Source organism: Orussus abietinus, unplaced genomic scaffold (genome assembly GCF_000612105.2).
Source record: "Orussus abietinus isolate OABI.00-Male unplaced genomic scaffold, Oabi_2.0 scaffold5, whole genome shotgun sequence".
In the NCBI taxonomy this organism is placed as follows: Eukaryota; Metazoa; Arthropoda; class Insecta; order Hymenoptera; family Orussidae; genus Orussus; species Orussus abietinus.
The window spans coordinates 1300178-1327648 of NW_019394929.1; the positions used below are offsets into that span (position 1 = coordinate 1300178).

The window sequence follows — 27471 nt, forward strand, 5'->3', positions numbered from 1 at the left end:
TGCAACTTTGAACCGCTTTCACCGCGTACGGTGCTGTACAGTACAGTTCAGTACAAGAAGAGACGCCGCGTTGAGAGCGTCGAAGGTGCGAGACGCCGCGTACTTCATCTCGTTCGGCTTGTAGAGTGTACTTCGTTAATTCCTAAAACAATGTAAATGGATAATCCTGGATAACTCGGTCTCTTCTTAGCGTCAGGTAAGTGCGTCGAAGCGTCTCTGTTCTCTAAATACGCGCACTCACTGCACTGCTCCGTAATGTCCTTCGAAAGTTCCTCGGAAACTGGTTTCTCGCTCCCTGTGTACCGAGCATTCCGCTGCGTCGGAACAAGTGGTTCCTTCTTGCATTTTCTCGCGTTTCTCGCGCATCGTTCCGTTACCAACCTACTGCTCTACAGGCGTCGCGGATTACGTCCGTGACCTCAATTAAATCCAGCCGCATAATGCTCAGTTAATATCCAGATACTCGTCGGTGGCTAGACCTGCAGCAGCTTAACCTATTTGTTTACACCTTGGGAAAACTTTAGGCACACATCACCCCGATATACCCTGAAAGAGTGAAAGCGCTCCACGTAAGTCCTGAACTATTTAAAAACGATAAACAGAAGCACCTTATCCATGTCATTAAAAAATACATTAATTCCCACAGAAACAAAAACCTTCACTCCATTGAAAAAAATAACTGGACTAGGTAACAAAAATTTCAACGTGCAATCAGGGAAATCCTGAGCGCCTAAATCCGCCTAATTCTTCACGTGACGTAACTGTACATAAAACTGCACGCGGAGACTCGTTACGCGGTCTGAATTATGGCGGCAGTAATTGCGAAAGGTTTTTGCATTGCAGGTTAATTAATGAAACCTGCAGTGAAATGAGCTCTGGTGTTTTTCCTCGTTTTTGAGTCCACACACTTTCCTTCATGTGAGTAGAAAAATAAGTATCATCGTGAGGTGCGTTTTAAAAAGTCCAGGGTCTCTTTACTTCAGGCGTGTACTACATTCGCTGCTTTAGGACTCAATGTAACGGTAACGGGACAACCGACTCGCGTTCGGTCAACGCCATTCACCCGGCTTGGGACGGACTCTTCACAGGAAGCTTTTACTTTAGTGGCCGCCACTGGTCATTATGCCCAGCCGATGCGACGGAATGAGAATTTCTGCGACGACGCTACGTTACATCATTTCACGTTGCCGTGTTGTTCCCTCAGTACTTTCAAGTAGCCGCGGAGTTTCCGTCCCGGTCCGGTGAAGCGATCTAGATCTCCCCGGCCTCTTGGACATAACCGTAACGTGTCGAGCTGGGGATAAGAACGGTTACTGAGAGCCAAATACTGGACACAGCTTGCTCTATCATCCCTCCATATAAACCTAGAGCTTTGTACGAAAGTGCCCATGTATCTACCTTTTAACCAGACACTGCCTTGATACGTGTAATTGCGTTTTAAAACACATTTTAATACCAGTATCAAACTCTGGGCCCAAATTCACCCTCAGCGGTAGATTATGCAAATTGTTCATTTGTTACGTACGATAGAGAAATTTCGGGCAAGCTGAGTCAGATAAAATAAGTTTAAAGTTATCTGTTAATTAGTACTCGTGCGTTCTTCCAAGGACCTCGAGCCCGGCCGCGGAACAATTGTTAATGAAGAATCTGTACAATGTTATTGAAAATGTTTATCAAGGTAGCACTCTAATTGCTGGCTCGTCTTTAAACGATTACGGGGCGTAATGGCGGATACTTAGGGGGCTCTCGAAGCCTGTGTTACTCAGCGATCGATTTAGCTTATTGGATTTCGAGGAATATCTATGGAAATGTAAAATGAGCGGAGATAAGGTACTTCGGTTTTCTCGGCCATTGGAATTTACTTTGTCGGGGTACCGGAGATAACGGAACGTAAACGTCTCCGCCGTTATCACGCGACCGCCCACGCGCGTTCTCGTGTGCGTGTCTAACGTGAGAGCGTTGTCACTCTTGCGGGGCATGCGGAGGCTCGATTATCTGAATCGAGTTGTTCCACGGTCGATTTGGAGGCTCGCACGAGACTTCTGCCTCGGAAAACCGTGAAAGGGAAGCGAACCCCTCCACTGTTACCGGTTCCATTTTTCTCGTGGAACCTGTCGAGGGGCTCTGGGAGCAACGTCCAGCATCCGAACTGAATCCACACTAAAAAAGCACCGACCGCTCGACGGTCCGCCTTGCTCGGATTATCCAGGATGCCGAAGCAGTCCTGCAACTTTTTCCCAAGAGACGGGGAATCGTCCTGCACTTTAAACCGTGCATCCCGAAGCGTTTATTCCATCTATCAATTCTTCGAGACCGCCACAAACTTCGAGATTTTTCTTTTAGGCGCGACCTCTTTCATAGTTATGGGAATTAACTCAGGCAGGGAGATATGGAAATAACGCGTTGCTTGAATTAATTAATTTTATTTCTCCTCCCGTAGTGAATTTTTTCTTTCGGTTATGTGTCTTCCTGGTATTTATAAAAGCTATGTTAGCAGTGAAATAGTAAGAACTTGTGGCGCTCGAATTATTTAAGCTTTACTTCCCGTTCCGAGTAGTAATCAACGGTAGGCACTTTTCTGCTCCGAAATCGTCACCCACGCTCTCTTCCTCATTACGGGGAAAGTAACGAGGTCCCTGCGACAATTTTACGCTTCGCCCGACACTCACGGTCGTTCGGGAAACATCCTCTTCCCCGTTCCTCCACTTTTTTTTTCTCTTCTTTTCCGCGATTGTTTGTCCTTTGTGGAAGACTGGCATTGTTCTCAGGAGCCGCTTTGCGGTATCCGATGCGCTTCTACCCGAGATCCTCGTGGCCGAGGTCGACGCTCGTGAAGCCACTTCCTGCAGCCGATAATGTCACCCGAGATAACACGTCGTCGAATCGATCGGCCGTTGATTCGCGATCGCAACGTCAATGGCTAATGGCTTTACGCTTGACAATCCTGCCGGAAGTGATTCATCCCCGTTTTTCACACTTTACTAGCCCGACCGATATCGTATTACTCATCGCTGATAATCTCGAGTGTTCCCCTTATCCCGAGGGAAGGGACGATTTTCTCGAGTTCTCTTTTTAGGCCGCCCAAGAGGCGGACTCCGTTATTCGGTCACGCCGTTACCCTCGTCTGGGAATCTAGGACAAGAGGCTGGAAACACGGAAACGCGGAAACTTGACACGGTGTCCCCGAATCAGCTGTTCGAGCTGGACCATTTATTGCCACCCTATGCATCTATTTGCCAACGCGATAAGTTATCGCCGATCATTGGTTGGTCAGGGCTTACGGTACGGGATGAACAAGAAAGATAAAATAGGAAGACGCAAGAATGAACTCTCTCTCTCTCTCTCTCTCTACTTTTTTTTTTGGTTTTCCTTATTATTTATATAACCGCAGAAAATCATCAAATCAGAGGTCCGAGATAGGTACCTTCGTGGTCCAATCATTGTTAAGGCCATCTCCCCTCTGGGACTTCTGGGGAAGTGATTAGCTTGCTTATTCGAGCGTCGTCTACTGCTAGTTAAGTTTTTCCAGAGCAAGACCGCCCTTCGTCGGGTCTTTCGATCGGGCTTCCAAGGTCCGCTTCGCCCCTCGGGTTTTGATGCACGTGGAAAAGTTACTGGATGGAAATTAATACACGCGACGTCGCACGGCCGGATAATATATTTAATAGAGGGGGAGAGGCCATCTTGCCCGTATGGTTTCAACTCGGTCTCTCGTTCAATGAGCCTACGAGCTCTCGCTTGTGTCGGTCCGTTCATATACGTCGAACAACAGGAGCTGGTCTGCCATTCTGGTACGAGGGAACAAACACCACAAATAGGGACCCTAGCACTCGCCCTAGGGACACCGGGGCTTTCGCTTTCAACGCTCTTTTGATCGCAGGCATTCAACCGGAGATTTTCGAATTTTCTCATGGTATGAGGGAATTTTTGATGAAACGTTTATCCTGATTTTTCTTCTCCGATAGGGACCTTGGCATTCGCTCTGAACGTCCTTTTGATTACTCGTGGACAACCGAGGGCTTTTGAATTTGCCTACGGTCTGAGAGAATTTTTTCTCGAGCTGGAATCAGGACTTTTTTTCTCTGATAGGAACTCCAACACTCTCTCTACGGATGCAGGCTTTTATTTTCAACGTCCCTTTAACCACTCGATATGCGATCAGAGATTTCGATATTCGCCCACGGTCTCATAGAATTTCATCCTGATATCGTGCTCGATTTTATCCTGATACCGATATCGTGCTGATTATTTCTCCGTAATGTTAAGATTATTAATCGACATTTATCGCCCGCAAACGGACGTGCCTTTTTTCTATGTTGTTTCCACTTTGTGCGTCCTGCTGCGTCGCGATTGCATTTATCATGATCTGTTTGAGAATATCGAAATGTACCGAGCCTTGTCAGAATCGTATGTTTCAATTCAATTGGCAGTCGCATTCCGCGAGTTAACATCGTTCGGATATCTAATGTTTGTGGTGGAGGTAATATTGCTCAAATTTGGAGATACGGAGTGCTGATCGAGGCTAGTATTACGGTTCGTTTGCTTTCAATTAAGCGTAATCAACTTACTAGTTGGTACATACCGCTTTCGAGTGCTCGCACTGCGAGCAGAGTTATACAGCTGTAATGAAACGATGATAGAAATACCGGGAATTAGGATAAATATTTTAGCGAATATTCTTTACTAATTTCTTGATGTATTGGATTAACGATTAAATCGTTGGTGGTCGAAAAAAGTGGTTCACATTGAAATTCTAGAATTTCAATGGTAGCCTTTGGTTTCGCCTTTCGACCCGTCGAAGCGATAAGGCATGCAGGGAAAACCACATAATTAAATGCAAATTGTTATGAAAGATGCCAGGAAAGATTCCTGTGGTTGTGACTTTCGAATCGGTCGATAGAACGTAGAGATTTGAGCTTTCACGGTTTCCCAACAAACTCGATATTTCGAGAGTGGCTATAGCCTGCGGTCTAAACAATCCCTCCCACCTGACTTTCTTGACGTTTGATTGTTTTTAATTGTCATGAAAACTGTGATTGCAAGGTAGGAACTATTAATTAGAAAATTCCGCAGGATTTAACGATAAACTATCATGGCTCGGCGGGAGTTTCGTGATTCCCGAGTTTCCCCCGGTTGTGCCGGTAATAGTTGCAATAATGTAATCAGTTTCCCCGGCACTTATCATTTTTCCTACGCGTACAATGGAACGCGCCGGGTGGATTCCAAAAGGTGATAGTAAAATACCTTAGCCGTGTACTTAAGGAGTGAAAGGTGTACCTATTCATTAAAAGGGAGGGCCGGGAGAGGAGAAACCGAAAGTGTCGACGTCCGAAGGAGTGCATCGACTCTTTTGTCACTCCCGCCGGTCCTGGGAGACTCTTCCTAATATTGTCCTAGGTCGGGGCTTAACGAAGTCGTGAGATGCATCTCATGAGAATCCTCCCACAAGAGCCTCAACTTAACGAAACGTTTTTACACTTCTTTCGGGGTCGATATGTCGCGACGAGCTTTTTCCACGCTTGCATCGATTACCTGCAAGTACGCGTAATTATTCTCGCGTGCTCGCACCTCGGTGTCGTGACGGATTTTCCTCGAATCTCGACGTTTCCATCGCTTTAGCCCGACACGACACATATGAATCCTCCCGGTAGCAGTATCGCATTCGCCTTGGGAGTGCACTCGGGTTTCCCAAGGACGTGCATACGATGCACTTCGAGCTGCACGTTCAGGAATTTCCTCGGCGACGCCGCTCGACGTACATATGCCAAGCAAGCATCGAGAAACTGTCGTTGCTTCAAGTTCTGAAAATGCGTGTGCACGGGTGGTTGCGACACACGCCATTCGCGAACGTTGCATACAGGTGCAAGGTATGCAATACGCATATATATATATATTTTTTTTTCACGTCTTTATTGAGAGAGTCAAGTATTTCGGTGTGAATGTGGATATCGACGCACTTTATCCCGTTGCTTTTTCAACGTTTAATTGGATATTGTCAGGACTTCACACGCGAGGGGTAGATGTTCGCCCCTCCTCGTCACATGCAGCCCCGCGCTGCAAAACTGCAGCTCGCGTGCAGTTAACGCACCCTTGCATCTGAAAGCACGCAAACTCGCGCTTTCCTACCTGCATAGGTATTTTCGTAGCCGTGCACTTTACGACTCGGCTTACGCCATTGCGGCGTACCGAGACGTCGATTGTCGCTCGGCGCAGTCGGGGCCTGAAGAGGAGAACAAGGGCCGCGGTTGCATTGTGGCGTTTCGAGAACCGCAAACGGCTATCATTTTGCCGCTTTCTTTCAGACTAAGAGAGAGAGAGGAAGGGAAAATAATGAATCGCCTGATCGCCGTAGGAAGGGAAGCGACCGGCGCTAGAGCAAGACTTCATGAATCGCACCGCTCATGCGAGTGGGCCTTGAAAGGAGACCGGGAGATTACGAAGGGCGCTCATTAATGGCGTGTTAATTAAAAGGGTAGCTCGCGGTTCTCGGGGTTGATACAATTTACCGGGTTAGCGGTGCATTGTCCAAGGCGGGGCTTTATGCCGCGGTGTAACCGTCGTGCTCGAAATTATTCCCCAGTGCGACTACCCTCGAAGCCGGGTTAATTTTCCCTTCGCTCTCTTCCATGGTAATCCCTTTTCTTTCATAATACATGGGATGGAGAAATGGCATATTACGAAACAGTTTCGGGCTTGGACAATGGGTGGGCACCTCTTGGTTCCACCACAGGGATAATGAATTGTAATTGCATATAATATGCACTTGGTGCTTATCATATGCAAGCTGCATATTGCGCATAGTTGCTTCTCCGCTCGAAATCATTCACGAGTGCAGCCCCCCACTCGAAGTCGAATTAATTGTTTCCTTCCTTCCTTTTTATTATCGTTCTTGTTTGTTTTTTTTTTTTTTTTATTAATACATGGGATGGAGAGATACCCGAGAGGAAAATCGTTCGGCATGTTACGAAGCTCCTTTAGGCTCCAACAATGGGTGGGCATCTCTTCGTGGTTCCATTTCCTCGCGGGGGGTGATGCGGCCTTGGTCGGTGCATATTGTATGCAAGATGCACATTGTGCATTGTCGCGTCTATGTCGGACTGGGGGACTCCTGCACCAGGGAGACAGGGAGGACAAAGGAAGCCCGATATGCATACATCATATCTCTTCGAGACCGGAGAATCAGGTCGTCCCTCTTTGGCGAATCGCGGCGCCTCCGGAAGAGGTGTCCTCCGGGTCGCGATCCAGGCCCTCGGAATATGCACCGAAATAGACGAAATCGATACCGCACTGCCGGATGCTGCGGACTCGGCTGTACAAGCTCGAGGTCACCGAATAATGACGCTGCGAGGGTCACGGATAATTATTCACCCCCATTTTTTTTTTTTTTCGTTCCCTTTTAAAAGGCCACCCCTCGAAAGCGCGCTCGCGTTCCTTCTGTTTCTTCCTTACAATTTGCACGCCCAGTCGGAGTAAAAGCTGGAAAAGGCTTTGTGCACGACTCTCCGGGTTTCCGACGAATTCGAGGACGTCCATTATCCCCGTCCTCCCCTTTTTCCCGAATTTTTATCCCGACCTCGCAGATATCCTGAAATGCGACCGTGGGTCGCGGGCTCTGGGATCGCGATAACTCGATAAGTGGAACGCTTAACCCACTTTTTTTTTTTTTTTCCACCGCGAGAAATCTTCAGGTTAACATACTCTAACATTATTTCTTCATTAAAGCATCATTCGCCCTGTTACCTTTTTCGGTTAGGCAAGACGCGAACACTTTTTCTCGCCTCTTCATGTCATTGTCTTGTCATTGTTTTCATTTCATGGTCTCCAACATTGACGCAACTGGAGTTGAATGTCCGACATTTTTTGGCACGTTTATCTTTATTTTTTTTTTATTTTTTTTTTCACTGCTTTTGGGATGTTTGTAGGAGTACGGGTATTTTCCTTGCGTAAGTCTCGGCCGAAGTCGAAGTCGGATTTACGTTCGCCACACACCAAGTACGTTTATCTTTATTTGTTTTTTATTATTATTTTTTTCTTTCGCTGCTTTTGGGATGCTTGTAGGAGTACGGGTATTTTCCTTGCGTAAGTCTCGGCCGAAGTCGAAGTCGGATTTACGTTCGCCACGCACCAAGTACGACTTTCACCGACAGACTTGGTGCTCTGTGCATTACTTACGTAAGCAATCGGCCCGCGAACTCGGTTTTACCGGGTAAAATCGTCCGACATTTCCGTACGTAAAATTCGCACAGGCCGCGCCAATTGCTCGTCAAATCCTCCGCGAGTTTCTCGAATTACGAGCACGAGAAGCGTTCATTATTTGGGATCCGGCGAGGCACTCTCGCGGGAATGGTTGCACTTTATGGAATGCACCGCGCGGCAGGAAATGGTCTTTATATATTTTTTATTTTCATTCCACTTTTTGTAATTTACATCACCATCGGGTCGAGCGAGCTTTCCCAGAGGATTGGCCAATTTTCTGATCGGATGACTGATATGAAAATGCCTAATGAGCAATTAAATGACAATTCTCCCCGCAGTGCGCAGGTAATTCGAGTGATGTGCACCTCACGGTATGAATGGTATTTTATCGAGCTGTAAAACATTCGACACGTGTAGTCTGCGTATGAGTCATGTCGTCCTCTTTATTCGGAGTGGATTTAACAATACGATTGGGATGTAAATTAATAATGCATGCTCGTCACCAGACACGTTGAACTCCATTGGCATCGAGGCCTTCAAACGATGCCTTTTAATTTCTTTATATTTACATATCAAAGTGCGAAAAATAGTGACGTCCGTTTGGCATTTAGTCCGGCATTTGTCAATTCAAATTTATTCCTTGTTATGGTATATCTTTTTTCATTCCGTGTATACCTAATTTTTACCGTCTCCGTTGTATGTATACTCAGTCGCCAAATTATGATTGCTTGTTAAGAGGAATTATTCATTATTAATGCAGGTGCAGTGTAGGTGTCGCGTGTTTGCCTCAAGACGGTTTTCCATTTAGCGACCATTTCTGCAGAGGTTTTACGATCGTGTGTCATTTTGGACGCACGGCTGGCCGGAAGTTTCATTAATTCAGTTTGGTCATGGCCGAGTGATATTCTGCTCGCCTTCGTACTTGATACCCTCGGGACTGCAACGAGAGATAAAGATGGCAAGGAGTAATCAGATCTTGGGGTAACTTGAGGAATATACATCACCTCTCGGGACAAATCACATTTAATCCAATCATCTCCGGGGCAGAATTCCTCCCAGTCCGGAGTAAACCCCGGTGCACCAACGGTTGCATCGAAGTGCATCTACCCAAACGAAAAAAAAAAAAAAAACAGAAAAAGAAATCGGATGACACCAACTTTTTCATCAAAAATAAAATTCCAAGGAATTAATATTACAGGAAAATGACTTAAGAAGCATACATTTACGAATTTTATACAGAATTAGCCGGAAGTAAATAACAACTTAATGGTCACCATCACATGCCTGTTAAACCTAACGTCACTTTTAAATTTATTTTGCCGCTTTTCCCAATCGACTCATTTTAGTGTTCGACCTAATGGTCTGATAAGTGACAGTAGACCTCGCTTCCCATGTCGTTTTGTACGATTACCCATTACACGTACTATTTTCGCGCCGTTCCCAAGCCGGAAACGTCGGAAGCTCTCACGAGCTGTAAACTCGACAATCTCTGGAAAGTAGGCGATATATGTTCGGTGCGTAGCCAGGAAATAAATTCCGCTTCGGATTTCCTTGGTCATAGGTGGAGAACCGCGCACCTGCATTTCCGGGTGCATCCCATTTCGATGCATTTCAATTATCGTGCGCTCACCGTAGCGGTCTCGGTTATCTGGTACGTCTTCGCGAGTTATGGCCGAGGCTTCCGATATTCCCTTCTACGGAAAAGTCTCCTTCGAGGCCGATTGTTACAGACCTCGCGGACGGAATTTTCTCGTCGATACGCCGATCGGCTACCATAATTAATGTGGTTCCAGGTAATCGCTGATGACGCATTAAGGAAGTAATGAAAGTCCGGGCTTTTTATTCCGATTTTTACCTGGCGAAAGAACGAGGCTCCTGTACTGTCGGCCTGGTGCTGCGACACTTGTGCAAACTGCTACCGAGTCTTGAACTCTCATTGATCAATGCCCAAACGCGATCGGGCTGAATTACGTTCTTAGTCATTGTCGAATTTTAGTCATTCGGGGAATTCAGAAGAGACTCGTTGATCTATCTTTCTTTCGCTTGGGTACACTGGATTCATTTTGAAAAAATTTCTGGGCCATTTATTGATCGGCTGATTATTGATTTATTGATTATTGACGATTTTGACTCGAGGAGACTATTTGTTGCGGTATGTGGCAGGCAAATATTTTGAAAAGGATAAAGCCAGTCTATTGATAATGTTCCTGGGTCTATCGCGTATCAGCTGGGGAGAATTTGATAGTCTCCAGTCGGGTCCGATCTTGTTACAGTAATGCACATCCTGCACTTGGGAGGTTCGAGTGACTACGTCTCGATTTGAGCCGCACATCCTGTGAGTCATTTGCGTATGTACGCCCCTGTGAGTCTTTCTACGTAAACGAATTAACTCCCTGCGAGGTGACTGATTGCCAGTCGAAGGGTCGTTCTCCTACCCTCTGGTACCTTTTCGCACCCTCTCGCCCGTTTTTGCACCCCCTGGCAACGCTAGTCCACGAAGAACCCCAGGACTCTTTTTCACACCCCAGTAAAGAGTTCCGAAACCCGAGACCTAGGGTGAAATCTGTAAAAACCGCCTGCAATATTTTCAGCAGATACCCACAACCTAATATATGAATCCCAGGTTCAATTACATCTATCGTATTCAGATCTTCGATGCAATCAATTTCTCCATGCACACTTCTTAGGGAAAAGTGCAATAAAATAAAATTAAAAAAAAATCCTACGCCGTCTAATTAATGATTTCCAAATCGCGGCGAATCCGTTGTACCGTGAACTGCATTCTCTTCGGCGGAATCCTTTCACTCCGGTTCGCCTCTTCGGGGTGCACCTCTTCTTCGAGGTGTTCAGAAGCGCTTCTTGTTCAGCCGATGCCCTGTATGCAGATCCACACAATGCCAAACCCACGGCAAAGACGTGCCATTGTCCTTACCCGGGTTTCCATTTCACGTAATGCCGCACAAAATACCTTCTTCGCGTCCGCAAAATGGCGGAAACAATGCCGCGCAAAGGAGCCATACCTTGCAGCGGAAATAAAAGAAACAGGGAATACGGGAACGAGAAGAGCAACGTGGATGCAATCGCGAGGAAAATGGTGGCAGGGAAATCAGATGATGATTCGATGACACTCTCTTGTGTTCCTCCATCCTCTTTGTGGAATGTGTAATTGTTGGTCTTGATCAGGAACGAAGAGGCGAGTGGAGGACGTGCGCATAATTTGCGCGCAAAGGGGGGAGAGTAATGGAAGAGGACCGAAGAGAGAAGGAAAAAGGAGGGAGAGGGGAGGATGAATCTTCCACAGGAGGAAGAGAGACGAAAAAGTGGAGGAGAGAGCTTATCGGTACACTCGCGACTCTGTATACGGAGCTTCTCTATTGTCACGTGTACTCTTGTCAGTATTCATCCTGTCCACGTCCATGAGATAGACAATTATGACTCATTGTCGGCCACCGAGTTTTATCAACAGCTTTAATCATTTTCGTCACCGGCGATCCTCGATTCCTGGGAAAATTTCAGGGAACTCGCACTTAATGACCGTACTTACAAAAGAGCCTGCAGTCCAGGGTAAACAGGGACCGTAAATAGGGTCTATTATTCAAGGATTAGTGAACGTAAATTAACAGTGGTACCATGAATGAATAAGTATTGAATAGTCACGTGAGTGGGCATACTAGTATGCCGATGACGAACTGGGCGATGATCCGTGCCAACCCTTAATCTCCACGTAAAGGATATTCCAGATATCCTTTCCCGATCCTTTGTCACGTAATTATGGCGAAGAAAATTATTCTTACCTGTCAATCTTTCGGAGCGAACCTTTCAAGTATTTCCAGCTGCTCTAGGAGTTCTAATCCAATACACGTCCATTGCCCCCGAGCGTGCAAGAGGCTACTTCAAATCAATTGGCTTCCCATTTCCCCCCGTAAATGGGTCTCTTCAATAACCACCGTAATGTCCTCTCGTCATACCAACGACCGAAGCACTTTCATATTTTGATTCGCTCATCTGAAATCCAAGATCGTCCTCTTGCATCTCGCCGACCGAACGTTAGCTCGAATCGAGCAGCATGTTACCGAGAAATTCTCAAGTGGCAGACTACGGTTCCGCATTCATTCCCCCGTTGTGTTCCGCATTCTAATAACCCCAGGACCAGGGGCCGAATAAAAAACCGAGGATGGACAAAAAGCCGTACAGTAAGAGGCATTTTAACGTTCCTCGTAACATTTTAGCCAAACAAAACGCATTTAATTAAAAAAACCAAGAAGAAGGAAAATTTCCAGTTTCGAGTCCTTCTCTGGGCAAGTCTCAGATACTGTTTCTTTTTTCTCCATAATCTACTCTGGAAGCGATTGATAATATTTTTTCAGAGAAACTGGTGCATGGTACTATTCTCTGGGTCTAGGATGTATATCAGTGAGGAGGATCGTACGTGATTCGTTGAAAGCTTCGGTGCGTGGGTAGAAGTCCGTCAGTAGAGTACAGGCTCGGATGTATGGCGGAAAACTGGCATCGAGCAGGTCCGCCTACATCGCTCGTTTTCTTCACTTCCAACTGGGCCTTGTGCTCGCGTTTGCGGATTCTCTATCTGGCCCTGAAGAACTGGCCGAGGAGAACTCGTCTCTCAAATCGCTAAACAGCCGATCAAAATAAACCTCGAGTGGGATTCTCTCGAGATGCCTATAGCGTCTATTCGTGAACTCTACTTCTCTCCTCTCTCTGCATCACGACGCTCTTAAGGTACCCTGTACCTTAAGAGCACTAGTAAATTTGCGTCATTAAAAAAAAAAGAAGCTGAAGAGTAATAAATAAAAAATAAATAAACATGGTATAATCGAAAAAAGGAGAGAAAATTAAACTGTCCCCTGGCACGCATTGCGTGAGGCTCAATAACGCTTCGGGATTTTCCAGAACCGTTTGCAGGGTTCCTAGAAATGCGTTTTAGTGCGAAATGCGTTAATTGGAGCGAATTGGAATGGTATGGTGCATATGTTCTTGGCGCGCAACTGTAGTAACAGAAGTAAGGGGTATTACGGTATTAACATGCGAAACGATCCTCCGTGAGTTCAGGGCTTTTTTTCGTTTCGCTGGGGTACCTCGCCTATGAACATTACATTATTTCATAATTAACTCCAATTGATGTAGGTATTATTATAAGACTCGGTGATCCTGTATGCCATTGCTGTAATGAGTTCTGTACACGCGGATAAGTGTGCCTATCTATTGGGATCACTGACCTTGTTTTCATGATCTAATTCCGGAGTACTAGTTGTACCGATGATGGGTTTGGTCTAGAAGGTAATAGGGTACGGAAGTACATCGATTATATCGATCACACGGTACCAATCATCGACACATGGAATGACGTCCATGGCATTGCACTATTTTATTACGAAGTCTTCAGTACCCAAGTTTATCTCACTTCCCGTTGAGTCGTTAAATACAGAGGGCTCTATTGACATTTGTGCTTCTATATGTGGAATAGCTTTTAGATTTAATGCTAAATTAGGCGACCTCGCGTAATCTCGAAATAATCCCGCCTTTTAGAGACGGATTTTCCGACTGCATCCAGCCTCAGGTTATGGCAGTCCGTGACATAATTTGTTTTCTCCTTAGTGCGATATTCCTTTAGAATTCGTTTTGGACGAGGGTATTTAAGAGGAACTAGTCAACTTCGGGGAATCGCCGAGCAATTTCTTTCCTCGGAGTGTGCAATGTGTAACGGCACGCTTCCTGTCACGTGTTTCAAAATCACTTTGCATGCCCGGTTTGGTTATGACTCGAGTGAATCATGACTCGAGTCTGAGTAAAAACGTAAAGTCCTCCCCGCGTGGTGCACACGTGCTCACGTGATTCATTGACAGATCAATGGATCGTGAGGCTCGGTCGAAGGCTGCGACGAGACACTTCCGGTATCGCCAGCTCAAACTATCTGGGCATACTTTTTCTTTTTTCTCTTTTAAACAATTTTCTTACGCCGAATTTCGAGGCCTCGAAATCACATCGAACGACTTGGTGGCACCTCGAGAAGGCACGTCCGAAATAGTTCCTGTACTTGTTGGCCTAGTTCGATCTTTACAAGCTTGTCGGACAACGAAATGTCACGAATGGGATTGGTCATGCTAATAATCTACCAATTACACGAGTCGAAGAATGACCAACCTCTATTGTAGTAATTTCCGCGTAAAAACGGTCGTTACCCAAAATCAGCTGATTGATAGTGCAGTCGCAGATCGGCCTTCTCAGTAATTAGGGATATTAACAGGATCTCTTGCTTTGGGAGTTTCTTTTTTTTTTTTTTTTTTTCCATAGGCTTAACGCAGATAATGACAGATTTTGATTAATCGAATTTTTGTACAACACAGCTACTGTTCGGAATCAGCTGATCGAAAGGGCAGTCGTAGATCCATATTTCTAGGAGGAATTTTCTCGTTACTTGTCATGATGTAACAGCAAGCTCAGTAATGGTGTACCTCAATTTGCATAGGCAAATACAAGAAAGGCCGAAGCTAAGTACCAGGAAATATTAAATCGTGCCGAATGAGCTTTGGCTTTTTTCCGCGCGGCTCAGAATATCCCGCCGTGTCAAAAGTCCCGCAATTAGTGCGATCTTTTCTGCCGACCACAGTCATTCGAAACCCGTCGAAGTCAACTTGAAAGGACCCTGACGCCATCTCGGCCATGTTAATTGGAAACTTGTTCCCGCAGTGGAGGAACGCTTACGAGGAACCCAACACCTTCTCCTCGGTACCAGTTGGTGCCTTCCGTGCGATAAGGCGAGATTTGCGTTTCTTGCTTCTCTATTGGTCCCCCAGGTCGTCGTTTGCTGACGTATCATTTACGTCGGCTCGGCATACCCGACACGAACCTCCTCGACGTGGCGCACCGTGGTCGAATTAGAATTTTTCCAAAATGACGTACACTTCCCTAATTGAAAAACGAATTAAAATGCATACGGTGTAAATAACTAAATAAAATCATCGCGACGGAGTTTTGGCTTTACCGATCGACATTGAATTACTATCGTCGAGTTTCTTTTTTTTTTCCTCCTCGACGAGGTGCACCGTGGTCGAATTGAAATTTTTCCAAAATGACGTACACATCCCTAATTGAAAAACGAATTAAAATGCATACGGTGTAAATAACTAAATGATATCACCGCGACGGACTTTTGGCTTTACCGATCGACATTGAATTAGTATCGTCGAGTTTCTTTTTTTTTTTTTCTTCTTTTTAACATTGGAAACTTAGTAAACACCTTGTTTTATTTTTCTAGGCAATGGAAGATGAGAAGAGCCGACGCTCATGGAACCTGGTGAAGCAGTTTCACCTTCGCCGGTAGGAAACAGTGCGAAGGAGTGCCATTTCTCGAATAAATCGAATCAAAGATGCAGTCGAAGTGAGCTCTTCTTCGAGGTATACAAGCTGAGGCCGTACCGAGCGTGACTGGAAGACGCAAGATGGCCTCCAGGGTCTGGCACGTTGCCTGCTCTTGGCTGGTGCTCGTGGTTGCAACCTTGGCGATCTTGAGAGGCACCGATGCAGATCTGGAAGGACCTAACATCTGCAACCGGAAGGAAACGTAAGAATTCGGTGACAATTTGCACACTGGAAAAAAAAAAAAAAGGGAATTTAATTTTACCAGGCAAGACATGGTATTATAAAATGATACTATAAATAAAAGACTCCTTTTTAATTGCTTTTCCCGATTGCCATCGAACATTCAGCACGTGCCTTTGAAAGTATCACTTGAATTTAACATTGGTATTTTCCAGACCGATTTAATTACGGTATGTTATGGAGGTTACATAAATGATTAGAAATTAATTCGCAATTTCCAGACACATGGTGACAGTTAACATCTCCGAGCGAGTGCCGTACATCACGCGAGAGTTCACCTGGTGCTTCAATTTCCCACCGAAGTGTTCCAAGTACAAGACCACCTTCAAGACCGTGTACAAGACGCAGGTTGGTCCCTCGTGCCGATTTAGTAAGTCTTGCCGAGGCAAACTAGGTCTTCGGAGTTCTTTTTTTTTTTTTTTTTTTTCCGGCTGCGTGGATAAGTTGGACGCGTAATTAACGAGCCGCGGGAAAAAGCGTTGGTTCAGGTGTCGCCATCGTCAGAAAACAGGCATGACGCTTTACTCCAGGGTGTACCTCGCGGTTTATCGAGCTTGTTCGTTACAGGCGGTGGAGAAGGGCAGGCTCGTGGCAGAATGTTGCAAAGGATATACAAAAACAAACGACAACGAGCGTTGTATACCAGTTTGCTCCGAAGATTGTCGCCATGGAACTTGCGTTGCGCCTGACGAGTGCAAGTGCGAGTCTGGATATGGTGGACCTGCTTGCGATATCAGTGAGTTCTCCAACTGGCAAAGATATCGAATACACTTGCAGCCCCAATTGCGATGCTTTGCGATTATAATATATATATAAATAAAAAAGTTTAATAAATTTTTAGAGTGTCCACTGGGCAAATGGGGAAGAGACTGCGAGAGGGAGTGCATGTGCAGGAACGGGGCCAGATGCGATCCCTTCGACGGCAAATGCATCTGCACCAGGGGTTGGATGGGCGAATTCTGCGACCAGGAGTGTTCTCCAGATCGGTATGGACAGAACTGCCTCGAAGAGTGCCGTTGTCGCAATGGTGGAAGTTGCCATCATATCTCTGGAGAATGTCACTGTGCACCGGGCTACACAGGACCGCTGTGAGTTGCATATGAAAATATAAGTACGAAAGATCAACCCAGGGGGTCATTGTTTATGAAAAAGCGCCGTAGTCTTTACCGGCGACAATGTTAATAGAAAAAAAAAAAAATAATTACGGCACGCCAATCGCATCGGATACCTCGATATTTATGAGCAAGAAATGTCGCCGGTGGAACTCGTTGGCAGAATTGTGGCGTAATTGTGTAATGACCGTGTGCTTTCCTGGGGTAAATAGAGGTGATGTGGTAGTTTTCCTACACTCGTATCGCCGCCAAGGTAACGCGTTATGTGCTAGCAGCTCCTTTATGCATTGTTATCGCTGTTGATTGCAGGTGCGACGACCTGTGTCCGGCGGGAAAGCACGGAGACGAGTGCAAGTCGGAATGTCAGTGCCAGAATGGAGGATCCTGCAGTCCGACCACTGGACAATGCTTCTGTACTCCCGGATGGATGGTAGGACAGTTTAAGTACCTGGAGAAAATTATCGTCTTTATGTTCTCGTTAGCTAAACTAAAGTTTCCATTATTAATCAGGGATCCGTCTGTGCCAATCGCTGCCCTACCGGATTTTGGGGTAAAAATTGCTCCCAAGTATGCGAATGCTATAATGGCGGAATGTGCGACCACATCACCGGGCAGTGCAAGTGCAAAGCTGGTTTCCGTGGGGAGACGGTGAGACTTTTAGGTTTTTATCCCAAAATTGGGTAAGATGAGGTCCTAAAGTTTATACTCGCCTCTTCTGCAGTGTCTGAAGCCTTGCTTGGAGGGGACTTACGGTGTAGGATGCACGAACAACTGCACCTGCAAGAATGGCGCAACGTGTTCGATCCACGACGGTTCCTGCGATTGTAGTCCTGGCTGGACTGGAAAGGACTGCGACGAGAGGATGTGCCCCGATGGCCTGTGGGGACCGAATTGCACGCAGGTGAGTCGAACGGTCGATGAAATAGATCAGGCAAAGGTAATCTAACCACGCATCTGCATCGTTGTACTAGAAGAAAATATTATACAAAGTCTCTCGAACTAGGTTTGTGAATGCAACAAGGAGAACACCGAGCTCTGCCACCCATGGACCGGAGAATGCATCTGCAACGCCGGTTGGGGTGGAACTACTTGCGCCAGGACCTGTCCCTACTACTTCTTTGGCAAAGGCTGCCAATACAAGTGCAACTGCAAGAACAGCGCGCAGTGCTCGCCGGTTGATGGGACCTGCATCTGCGCAGCCGGTTACAGAGGTGAGGACTGTAACGAGCTCTGCCCGAAAAATACCTTCGGCGAAGACTGCGCCCAGAGGTGTTCCTGCAAAAACGGAGCCTCCTGCTCGCCCGAGAACGGGTACTGCAATTGCACCGCAGGTGAGTGGGCATTTCCAGCAAGTCGCAAGAACGCGGTGGCAGCAGAAAGAGAGACTCGCCGCGGAGAATTTGTTTGTTTGAATTTGCACATTTACCAGCTCTCTTTCCTCTCTGTACAGTAGTTAGATCTATCCCGTTTGATGTGTCAGATTCCTCTGTCTTGTACTCGTTCTTAACGTCGATCTTACCGCGCACGTTCGACGGATTCCCATAGGTAAGTAAGAATTCCCTCGACTTCACGAGTCTATGACGTTTTGGTAGGATGGACCGGTGTCCTCTGCGATCGTCCCTGCGCGGACAAATTTTACGGAAAGGACTGCCTAGATAAGTGCAACTGTTACAACAACGCCGCCTGCAATCCGCAGAATGGTAAGACGCAACACTTACTCGCGAACACCCGGGTGAACGAGAATTATTGTAACTCGCGAGTAGAGGGGACCAACTCCCACATCTTTGGACCGAAATTCCCGTCTACCTTATCTTAGAGTACGCGTACTTTTCAATTCCTATACCGCTCTGGGAAGCGTCAGGTTTTGTAAGGTGAGACTCTACAAAACACTCGAGCCTTCGTTTCCTTTTTCAAAACACTCCTCGCGAAGTCAAATAATTCGACGATATCGCGTCCAGACTTTGCTCTTTGTTACCGCGAGCTCTTTTCTTTTCTTTTTTTTTCTCTCCTTCCTATCGCGACGTCGACTTCTCGAGTGTTTGCTCATCATGCGACGCGACGCGAAGAATAGTTTGGTCTTCGGTCATTCGTACGATCTCGCTCGGCGAGCACTGGGGCCATATTTCTCGGTTGCACTTGCACTATGCACACGACATGCAACACTTGTGTGACGCGTAGGCACATGCACGTGCGCCGCTGGTTTCACCGGGGAGTTCTGCCAGGATCGTTGCAAAAGGGGATTCTTCGGACACGAGTGTACGCAGGTCTGCGATTGCCATCCGGAAAACAGCGCCGACTGCGACCCGGCTACTGGACGCTGCATCTGCAAGCCCGAATGGCGAGGTTCGTCTTTACGGCCATTGGTATCACCCCCGCACCCTTTTCTTAACGCTTCAGAGGTAGTATGCGGAGACTAGGCTGCAGAATTAACCCAGCTGGCCGTTTAAGTCCGCATGCAACCCCTGAAAGGCTGCACTTTACAATTAGTTTCATAAATCCCTCCTTCCGACCTTCGATATCAGGGTCTAATCTCATCGTAAGATCCTTCCTTACTGTCCTTCGCAAATAATTCAGATTGCGGGTTCCGTCCTTTGTCAACATGGTTCCATAAGATCCTTCCTTACCGTCCTTCGCAAACAATTGAGATTGCAGATCCTCTCCTTCGTCAACACGGTTTCATAAATCCCTCCATCCGACCTTCGCACCTTATCTCATCGCAAGATCCTTCCTAATTATCCTCGGCGCATAATTCAGATTGCTGATTAGGTCTCATCTTTGTAGCCCTCGGCAAGTAATTTAGATTGCGGGTCCATTAGCTCGATTATCAAAGGTTCGTCTTGATCTTTGGATAAGGCTTGCGGTGCGATCGTTCCTTAAATTTCTAACTCCACAGACTCCGGATTTATTTCCATATTGACTCCTAAAAGTTCCTAAACTAAGAGTCCTGTGAATCTATTTTTATGGGTGGCTAATGTTACCCAAAGTCCCTGGAAGGTCTAAGTGGAGGTCCAAAGTGGAGGCAGCTGGTGACAGATGCACCCCCCTGGGAGCTCTCCAGAAAATCATTACTTTATCATCAAAAGCCTAGTTCATCATAGTACGTAGTGGCTTCCCTGTTATCGTCGACACATTTCTTTCCATTCATCGCTTCGGATCCAGACTAAATGGGAAACTCGAAAATCCGGTCGTCGATCCGCGACGACCTCAGCTTGTTAGATGGGTGAAACCTAATTTAACTAATCTCTAATTAAATGATTTCATCAACTTATTCTGGCGCTGCCGTTCCTTCCATTGTTTACTTAAAAGTATACTGAAATATGCCAGCAAGCCATCGTTAGACCCGAACTCGAGTCTCTAACACTTTTCCCATCTCCCAGCCGAAGAGACTATTTCGAGCTTGAATTAACTCCGGTTAACTCGATTAAGCGTGCTTCCGCTTAGACCTCAGAATTTAACCATGAAACAGGGATTCGATGCGAGACTCAATGTCCGGCTGGCCTGTACGGCGATGACTGCCACTCTCAGTGCAACTGCATGAACAATAGTTCATGCGACCCTACCTCGGGAAGCTGCGTGTGCTCCAGAGGCTGGGAGGGTCCAGACTGCTCTCAGCCCTGTAAAGAAGGCTGGTACGGAGTTAACTGCAAGGAAAAATGCCCGGAGAAGATGCACGGTAAGAAGTTCCGCCGAAGGCCATTTTGCATTTCGGTGAAGGTCCTTCGCGTGGGTCCCGTCGCTTTGGAGAACGTCCTTTAAAAAATTAAGTTCCAAATTCCAAAATGAAATGGTATGAATTTTTTCTTACAATACAGAGTTTAAGAAGAGAAAGAATTGATTAAGAAGCGATTCCACGGGTATCATGATTATTAGACGCATCCAGTCGCGTTAAAAAATCCCCGCCATTGTGAGATCAGTTCTTTATCAATTCTCTCGTGAAGTCTCGGTTAAAAAAAAATTTTTTTAATTTTGCTCGACTTCCGGGATGTCTCATTGCCAGTTAAATCTGCGCACCTTCGATGTCGGATCACCGATTATTGCCATTTAATGTATACTTTTGACGTATTGGGTCAGCTGCGTCTTGATAGAAGATGTTCTCCAGAGTAGATGGGAGTCCACGTGGGGCTCGCTAGAGCTTGGGATGCTTTCTTCCTCATTAACATCGTTTGCTATCGGAATGCCGTAACATAGTAGTTGCTGGTAGACGTCTCATTAGTTGCTTCTAACGTCGCTCGTCATCGAATCCCATCATCCGGACGCCGTTCCAGTAAGTACCGCAGAATCCACAGCCATCTCGCGCTCATTTTACGCGAGGTACTCCAAGAGACGATCTTGGAGATTGTCGGTGGGAATTACGTGAGCACCCGGTTATCGTCCTTGGAAACGCGACGTATCTCTCCTCCGCTGCGCGATCTCTTTCTACCTCCGCTGCTCCAGCTTGCACATGGACGAGGAACCTGGAGAACCGAGACGGGAATTAAAACCAGTGAACTATTCCATCCAGGAAACGTTACCTGCGACCACGTAACCGGGAAGTACATCTGCCGACCTGGATACCTGGGACTCACCTGTGAACATCCCTGCCCTTCCGGTCGGTACGGCTCGAATTGCGCTAATCATTGTCACTGCAAAAACGGAGCCGAGTGTCACCACGTTACCGGTAAGGCTACTATAGGTAATCCCGGTAAAGCGCGACTTTTCTCGCATATATTATACATGTAATAGACGTCTCGTTTACATATATTCTCCCCACCGCGAGAACCTCGGATAGTTTTTATCAGGAAGGATCACGTTGCCTGCCCAGAGTTTCTAAGACGTGACATGACGATGATAATGCTTAGGCAGCAAATCAAGATTCTGCACGGCAGGGTTTCGTTCCTGCACTTTGATATGATTGGTTCTAATCATCGGACTGGGAGGAGATTCGTCAATTAAATCATTACCAAGTTTATGCACGGGATGGATTGATAAGGGGTATTAATTTCAGGTATTTGTCAATGTCTACCCGGATGGCGGGGCGAGCACTGCCAAACCCCATGTCCTGATGGTACCTATGGGGTGAACTGCACTCAACATTGCAAGTGCCAAAACGGTGGGAGGTGCAGACCCAACGATGGACATTGTCGCTGTGCACCTGGCTGGACGGGCACGCACTGTACGGAGAGTAAGTTCATTCTCATAAATTGATGAACTAGGGCGAAGGCAATGAAATTATACCTACCTCTTCCCATTTCAAGTTTGCCCGGAAGGGTACCACGGGGACCATTGCATGGTGCCCTGCGAGTGCAAGAACGACTTCTTCATGTGTCACCCCGCCGAGGGCTGCATTTGCAGGCATGGGTACACAGGTACGAGTGTAAAGGTGTAACGAGTGCACTAGAAATGAGTAAATGATGGTAATTTCGATTCCTCTCTTCAGGGCCCAACTGTGACGAACAGCTGTTTTCGCGTAATGTCCAGGAGAGGGAGGAGGAATCTGGATATGGTAGCGTGGTGGCAGGAGTTTTCGCTGCCATAATCGTCATAGCCATAACTCTGACAGCCTGGATGTACCACCGGAGGAGAGTAGCTAATCTTAAGATGGAGATCGCCCAGGTGCAGTACATAGCAGAACCTGTGACGCCGCCAGGTATGGTCTACCTCCAAGAACCGTATCAACCCACCTTGCATACTCTGTACAACTAATTTCACGTATTTCTCCAGACCGCAATCAGTTTGATAATCCGGTGTACTCGTATCAAGGTACCTCGAAGTCCGATGACGGTACGGCGCTACTGAATAACGTCCAGATTAAGAATGATCTCGGCACGAAAAACGTGAACAACGTTAGGGCCAAATTCTCACCTGACGGCATGACGGATGACGAGGAGGACAGTTGCAAAGGTAACTACTCTGCGTATTAATATTTTACGTAAAAGTCGTACCGTGTGGCTGATCGTTTTGGCTTCTTCAAGGTGCGTACGGCCTGAAGTACGACCACACGGCTTCGCTGAAGAATAAGGACGCCGACTCGGGCAATCCCAACGTGAACATGTATCATAGTATCGATGAAACGGACGCCAAGAAAACGGAGCACCTGTACGATGAGATCAAGCAGAACAACGCGTACCTGGAGTATGATCATCTTGATTACACGCGTCCCCAGAGTGCTTGGAAGCCGCAATACCAGAGGATGGCGAATGGCCTGGGTCCAAAGGACGGTGGAGGTCCTAGCAAATCCAGCGACCAGGACCCTGAAGTCGGGGTGTAAACCGTGCTGTACAATCGTGATGTAAAAGAGAGTTTCGTGGGTCCTTGGACGAAGAGGGATCCACGGTTTAATTCACGCTGATGGTTCATGGACGTTGATAATTGACGAAAATTGAACCGGCCGGCGATCAGCTCCAAGTCTTAACTCAGTTTCGCCCAGAGAGTGAAACAGAGGGAGAGAGAGAATAACGTAGCACTCGTTCTTTGGTTCGTGTCCCGTGAATGACGTTTGATTGGTTTGATTGATTTGATCGAGGTAGTCGATCCGTTCCATCGATGTTCCCTAGATTAGAGCAACTTTTTGTACTCTATTTATGATTAGGATTCTCGCTTGAGGGTTTCTAGGGAGACCATGTCGTTTAACGGAATAACGTGACCCAACGAAGGCGACTTCACGATTCTGCCGATACTAATTCCTCCGTTTACATCGCACAGTTCCGTTATATCCTTTTTTTACACGCATCGATTGACCTAGGTCATCGATTTTTCGAGTAGGCACGTCAATCTTCTACTTCTTCCCGTCGATCCTTCCTGAATTGTACATAGGATTCTATATATAGCTGGAAGTAGTATAAAAAATTCTTAGTGTCTTGAAATATTTTTCGATACTTGTACATATGTACTCGAGGGTCTTCCGCGAGTTAGCGTGGTCACGGGCGAAAATGTTGATTCCGGATTTAATTTTTTTAAACAATCAGGAGTCGTGAAATTTGCCAATGATAAAGTATCAGACGGACCGTCGACTCGTTGATTATGCCGAAGCAATAATCATTGTATAGAATTAAGGAATAATAGCGATAATGAGAATTTCGGCGAGCTTAGTGCGAAGGTCTTCGGCAGGAACGGCCGAGGAGAGTCACGTTCGTTTCCTTGTCGCAATACTCTTCATATTTTTTACTTTACCAGGTTCTCTTCTACGTATCTCGTATAATTATCCTCCACGTATTTAAACTTAACCATGTCATTTCTAATCGAGCACTTGAAAACGAGAGGAGGCGGTGCTTTTTGGAGATCGGGAAGCGATCGTTATCAAAAAGTATCCGCCGATTTTCAGCCTCGGACGGCGTGCAATCTGTGCAAGGAGCTTTAAGAGATAAAAGGATGTGTTCCGAAGCGAAGATCGTCAATGCAAAGACGCGCGACTTTTGCCTGTGATAAAGGACGAATGATCGTAAACGACTCTTGACGAAGTAAGGACGCAATGGCATGTAACACGTACCTGCGTCCCTCGTTTTACGTTTATCGTGTACACCCCAGAAAAGAGAAATACATGTATTCTATATTTTCAAACGGAAATAAAATCACTTGTCTTTTACTACGCGAACGCGTTCGGCCGGAAACGTTGACTTCTTCTGCGAAAAAGAAAAAAAAAAAAGAACTTACAAAAATCACTCCTTTAGAAATATCGCTCTCCCAGGAATTTACCTTCGCACTTGCGTTAAAAATAAGTGCCCCGTTGCATATGATAAAAATTACTATCAGCGCGTAACTAGGATAGAGGAATGAGACATTCACTATGGAAATTCTTACGGAACTTTTGCGCCATTTAATCGATGAAAATTTAGCCGGCCATCTTGCGGCGTCCTTGCTCGCCGCGCTACCCCGACTTCTTCCATCGCTTCGATAATTAATATTATATAAATGTCAGAGGACAAATGTATGCATAAACGCATATGTATACGTAATGTAATAATCGGACGATCTACATTTACATGCAAGTGCTCGCTGTTAATAATGTTAAGGGCTCAAGAACAGGTCGCAGTAACAGCTTTCGAGCGCGGTGTTCGCGGCATGTTTTTTTTTTTTTTTAATCCCGAGATACTGAAATATCTCGAACGCCGATAACGACCGTATTCCTCCTTATTGCCAACCCCTGCATTGTTATATACGTTCGTGAGCTTTCCGCGCTTATCCTTAAAGTAATAGTAGTATTTACACATTCATCCGCGTCGTCAAATAAATACCAGAGCCCGCGGGTTCATCAATGGATATACGTACTTGGATGAACCTGGGGTCGCGATCGGGTTATTGTTTTTTTTTTTTCTTTTTTTCGAGCACGAGAGAAAAGCCCTCGCGCATCGTTCTAATTCGTTCGGTTCCTGGCAGGACGAGAGAAAAGTACAAAAAGGAAACGATTAAGAGAACCCTCCAACACTGTCGGAGGTACCGACCCTACGCCTACTTATAAAACGTTACGACGTCGAAGTCTACGGCTAAGTTTGTCTATGTACAATTAACCCTCGCGGCTCGTCTCTGATCGGTACTTTGACATTGCAATTGTGATCGCGATCTCACATGGATCATCTTGCGACGAGCGAGCTCGAGGTTTCCACCGATCGTCACGTCATCCTCCTGAATAATCGAGCGAACGATCTGGTTCTGGTCTGACTTTTGATATCGCAATTGTGATCGCCATCGCACATAGATCTTACTGCAACGAGCGAGCAAGTTCTTCTACCGATCCCCCCACGTGACTTTAGAATGATTAAGCGATCGATCTCGATCCAATCGAACTTTGACGTTGCAGCTGTGCTCGCGACCGTGTCTTCGTGATCTATCGATCTCCACGTGGACTTATGGAATGATCGAAGCACGTGGAGCCCTCGACCGTGGGCAGTGATGAAGATTAAGACGCTAAACGGACCAGTCCCCATTTTCGCAGTTCCATAATCTGCCGGCGCCTTTCACTGGATACTCATCATCGCTCTTATCATCCTCTTATCGTGCCTCAGCATCCGACTTCCACGATCTCGACTCATCTTAGGAGCAAACTGGATATCGCGCCCGAATTATATAATACGTTACGTCCTACCTAAATTACATGGCACGCGTAGGACCTAGGAAAATCGGATCGATTAGATCAATAGGCGCTAACGAACGTTCACGGTTAAGTATTTCGTTATCATCTAGCCAGATAGCTATGTCTCTCCGTCTGACCCCTGACCTCGCTCTTCGGCGGCTCCTCCGAAGACGAGGACTCGAAACCGTGGTCCAGGCGAGTCCTGGAAGGCCAAGGGTAGTCCTGGTTATCTAAAACACCGTACCAGAGTTATCCTAGCCGAGGTTCCGGTCTCACGGCTGAGAGCTAAATGTCGGTCGAGATTAAAGAGCAAAAATCGAGGTGGGAGCGGATTTCGGCTTCGGGATGGGGATTATCGATCAGAGATTCCCGTATTCCTCCTCCTCGCCTCCCTCCAGGATCTCTTCGCTGTCCTGGCGGTCTATGGCCACGTAGGCTGCCGCGAATCCTTTATTTGTTATCGAGTCGTCCGTTCGGAACCTGATCAGCAGGGCCTCGCTTATCGATATTATCGTCGTGATGTTCTGAAAGCAAAGTAATGTAATGTTTATTTCCTCCTCTTTCGATATTAATACCGTGATGTGTGGGATATCTAGGATTTATAAGGGACTTCTCACCGAGTTTCCGCAATATCTCCCGAAACTTGGACTGGACGCGTCGAGGCCGCTGTAGACTTCGACGAAGTCGTAACCGCAGTCGGTCTCGTACTCCAATTGGAAGGAGAGGAACGAGAGGTGGACGTTCTTCCCGATAGGAGCCTCGATCGACCAGTCGCAGTCCGTCTTGTGATCGTAATTGTAGTATCCGAACTTGGCGTGAGAGTACAAATGCTTCACCCGGTCGGTGGCGATTAAATGCCCACCGCAAGCTAAGCAAAAAACGTGCAGATTATTTAACATATAAGATGGACTCCTACAGATTAGGACGCTTCGACGTATCCAATCGTTTCCAGAAGTTGACATTACGCGTATGAGCTTAATAAGGAACTTAAGGTGATGCGAAAGCGGCGTCGATGAATATACATTTTTTTAATAATTTCTCTGCAGATATTCTTGCGAGTTTTTTTTTTATAAAATTCAAATTCCACGGGTGGCGGAACCTTGCGAAGTTTGGAGGCGTTCGATACACCCAGTTCGGAGAGAAGTTTCAGAAACGAGTGACTCCTCGGATGCCATTTTCCCATCCCCTTAAATAGAGACTTAAGTGAACGATGGTCCACACCCACCCGTAGTGTGTGTAGCCTGGAATCCTCTTCTCTGGATAGTGTTATCACTCTTGAAGACCATGTACATTTGGTTCCCCGTGGCGCTTATAGGATGTGGAAGTTTGTTCCCGCAGAAGGTGCCCAAGGTGAGACTTTCGGGCGAATCGCCGTCATAAATCGCTACGTAGTCGTAGGTGCACTCTTGGTGAGGCTCGATGTCGAAGACGGTGAACATCTGCGAGGTGGGAAATCGATTACCGAGGTTAAACTTGCACTGATTATATTTTCTATTTTTT

At 46.4% G+C, this 27471-nt stretch overlaps 2 protein-coding genes across 5 annotated transcripts in view; one reads left to right on the top strand and one right to left on the bottom strand.

Annotated features, from left to right (window-relative positions):
• Window positions 1-50: 50 nt before the first annotated feature.
• LOC105701215 (protein draper) lies at window positions 51-24511 on the top strand. 4 transcript variants are annotated; one of them, XM_012427767.2, is made up of 18 exons: window positions 51-196; window positions 15470-15775; window positions 16035-16161; window positions 16381-16549; window positions 16655-16901; window positions 17235-17355; window positions 17436-17573; window positions 17647-17826; window positions 17929-18256; window positions 18518-18625; window positions 19104-19268; window positions 20392-20598; window positions 21427-21582; window positions 21910-22086; window positions 22160-22270; window positions 22342-22551; window positions 22626-22805; window positions 22877-24511. In XM_012427767.2, the coding sequence occupies exons 2-18, from the start codon at window positions 15654-15656 to the stop codon at window positions 23170-23172; spliced, it is 3042 nt and encodes a 1013-aa protein (XP_012283190.1). In that variant the 5' UTR covers window positions 51-196; window positions 15470-15653; the 3' UTR covers window positions 23173-24511. The 4 variants fall into 4 exon arrangements, with proteins under 4 accessions (XP_012283190.1, XP_012283192.1, XP_012283193.1 ...); XM_012427769.2 differs by lacking the exon at window positions 20392-20598; XM_023433500.1 differs by lacking the exon at window positions 51-196 and having other exon boundaries at window positions 15432-15775.
• Window positions 24512-24694: 183 nt separating this feature from the next.
• Window positions 24695-27471, bottom strand: part of LOC105701214 (bone morphogenetic protein 1) — a 33665-nt gene continuing 30888 nt past the window's right edge. Inside the window, exons 13-15 of the mRNA XM_012427766.1 lie at window positions 27197-27410; window positions 26589-26839; window positions 24695-26495 (exon numbers count right to left, since the gene is read on the bottom strand). Coding sequence (XP_012283189.1) covers window positions 26331-26495; window positions 26589-26839; window positions 27197-27410 — 630 coding nt within the window. The 3' untranslated portion in view covers window positions 24695-26330. The remainder of the gene's footprint in view (window positions 26496-26588; window positions 26840-27196; window positions 27411-27471) is intronic.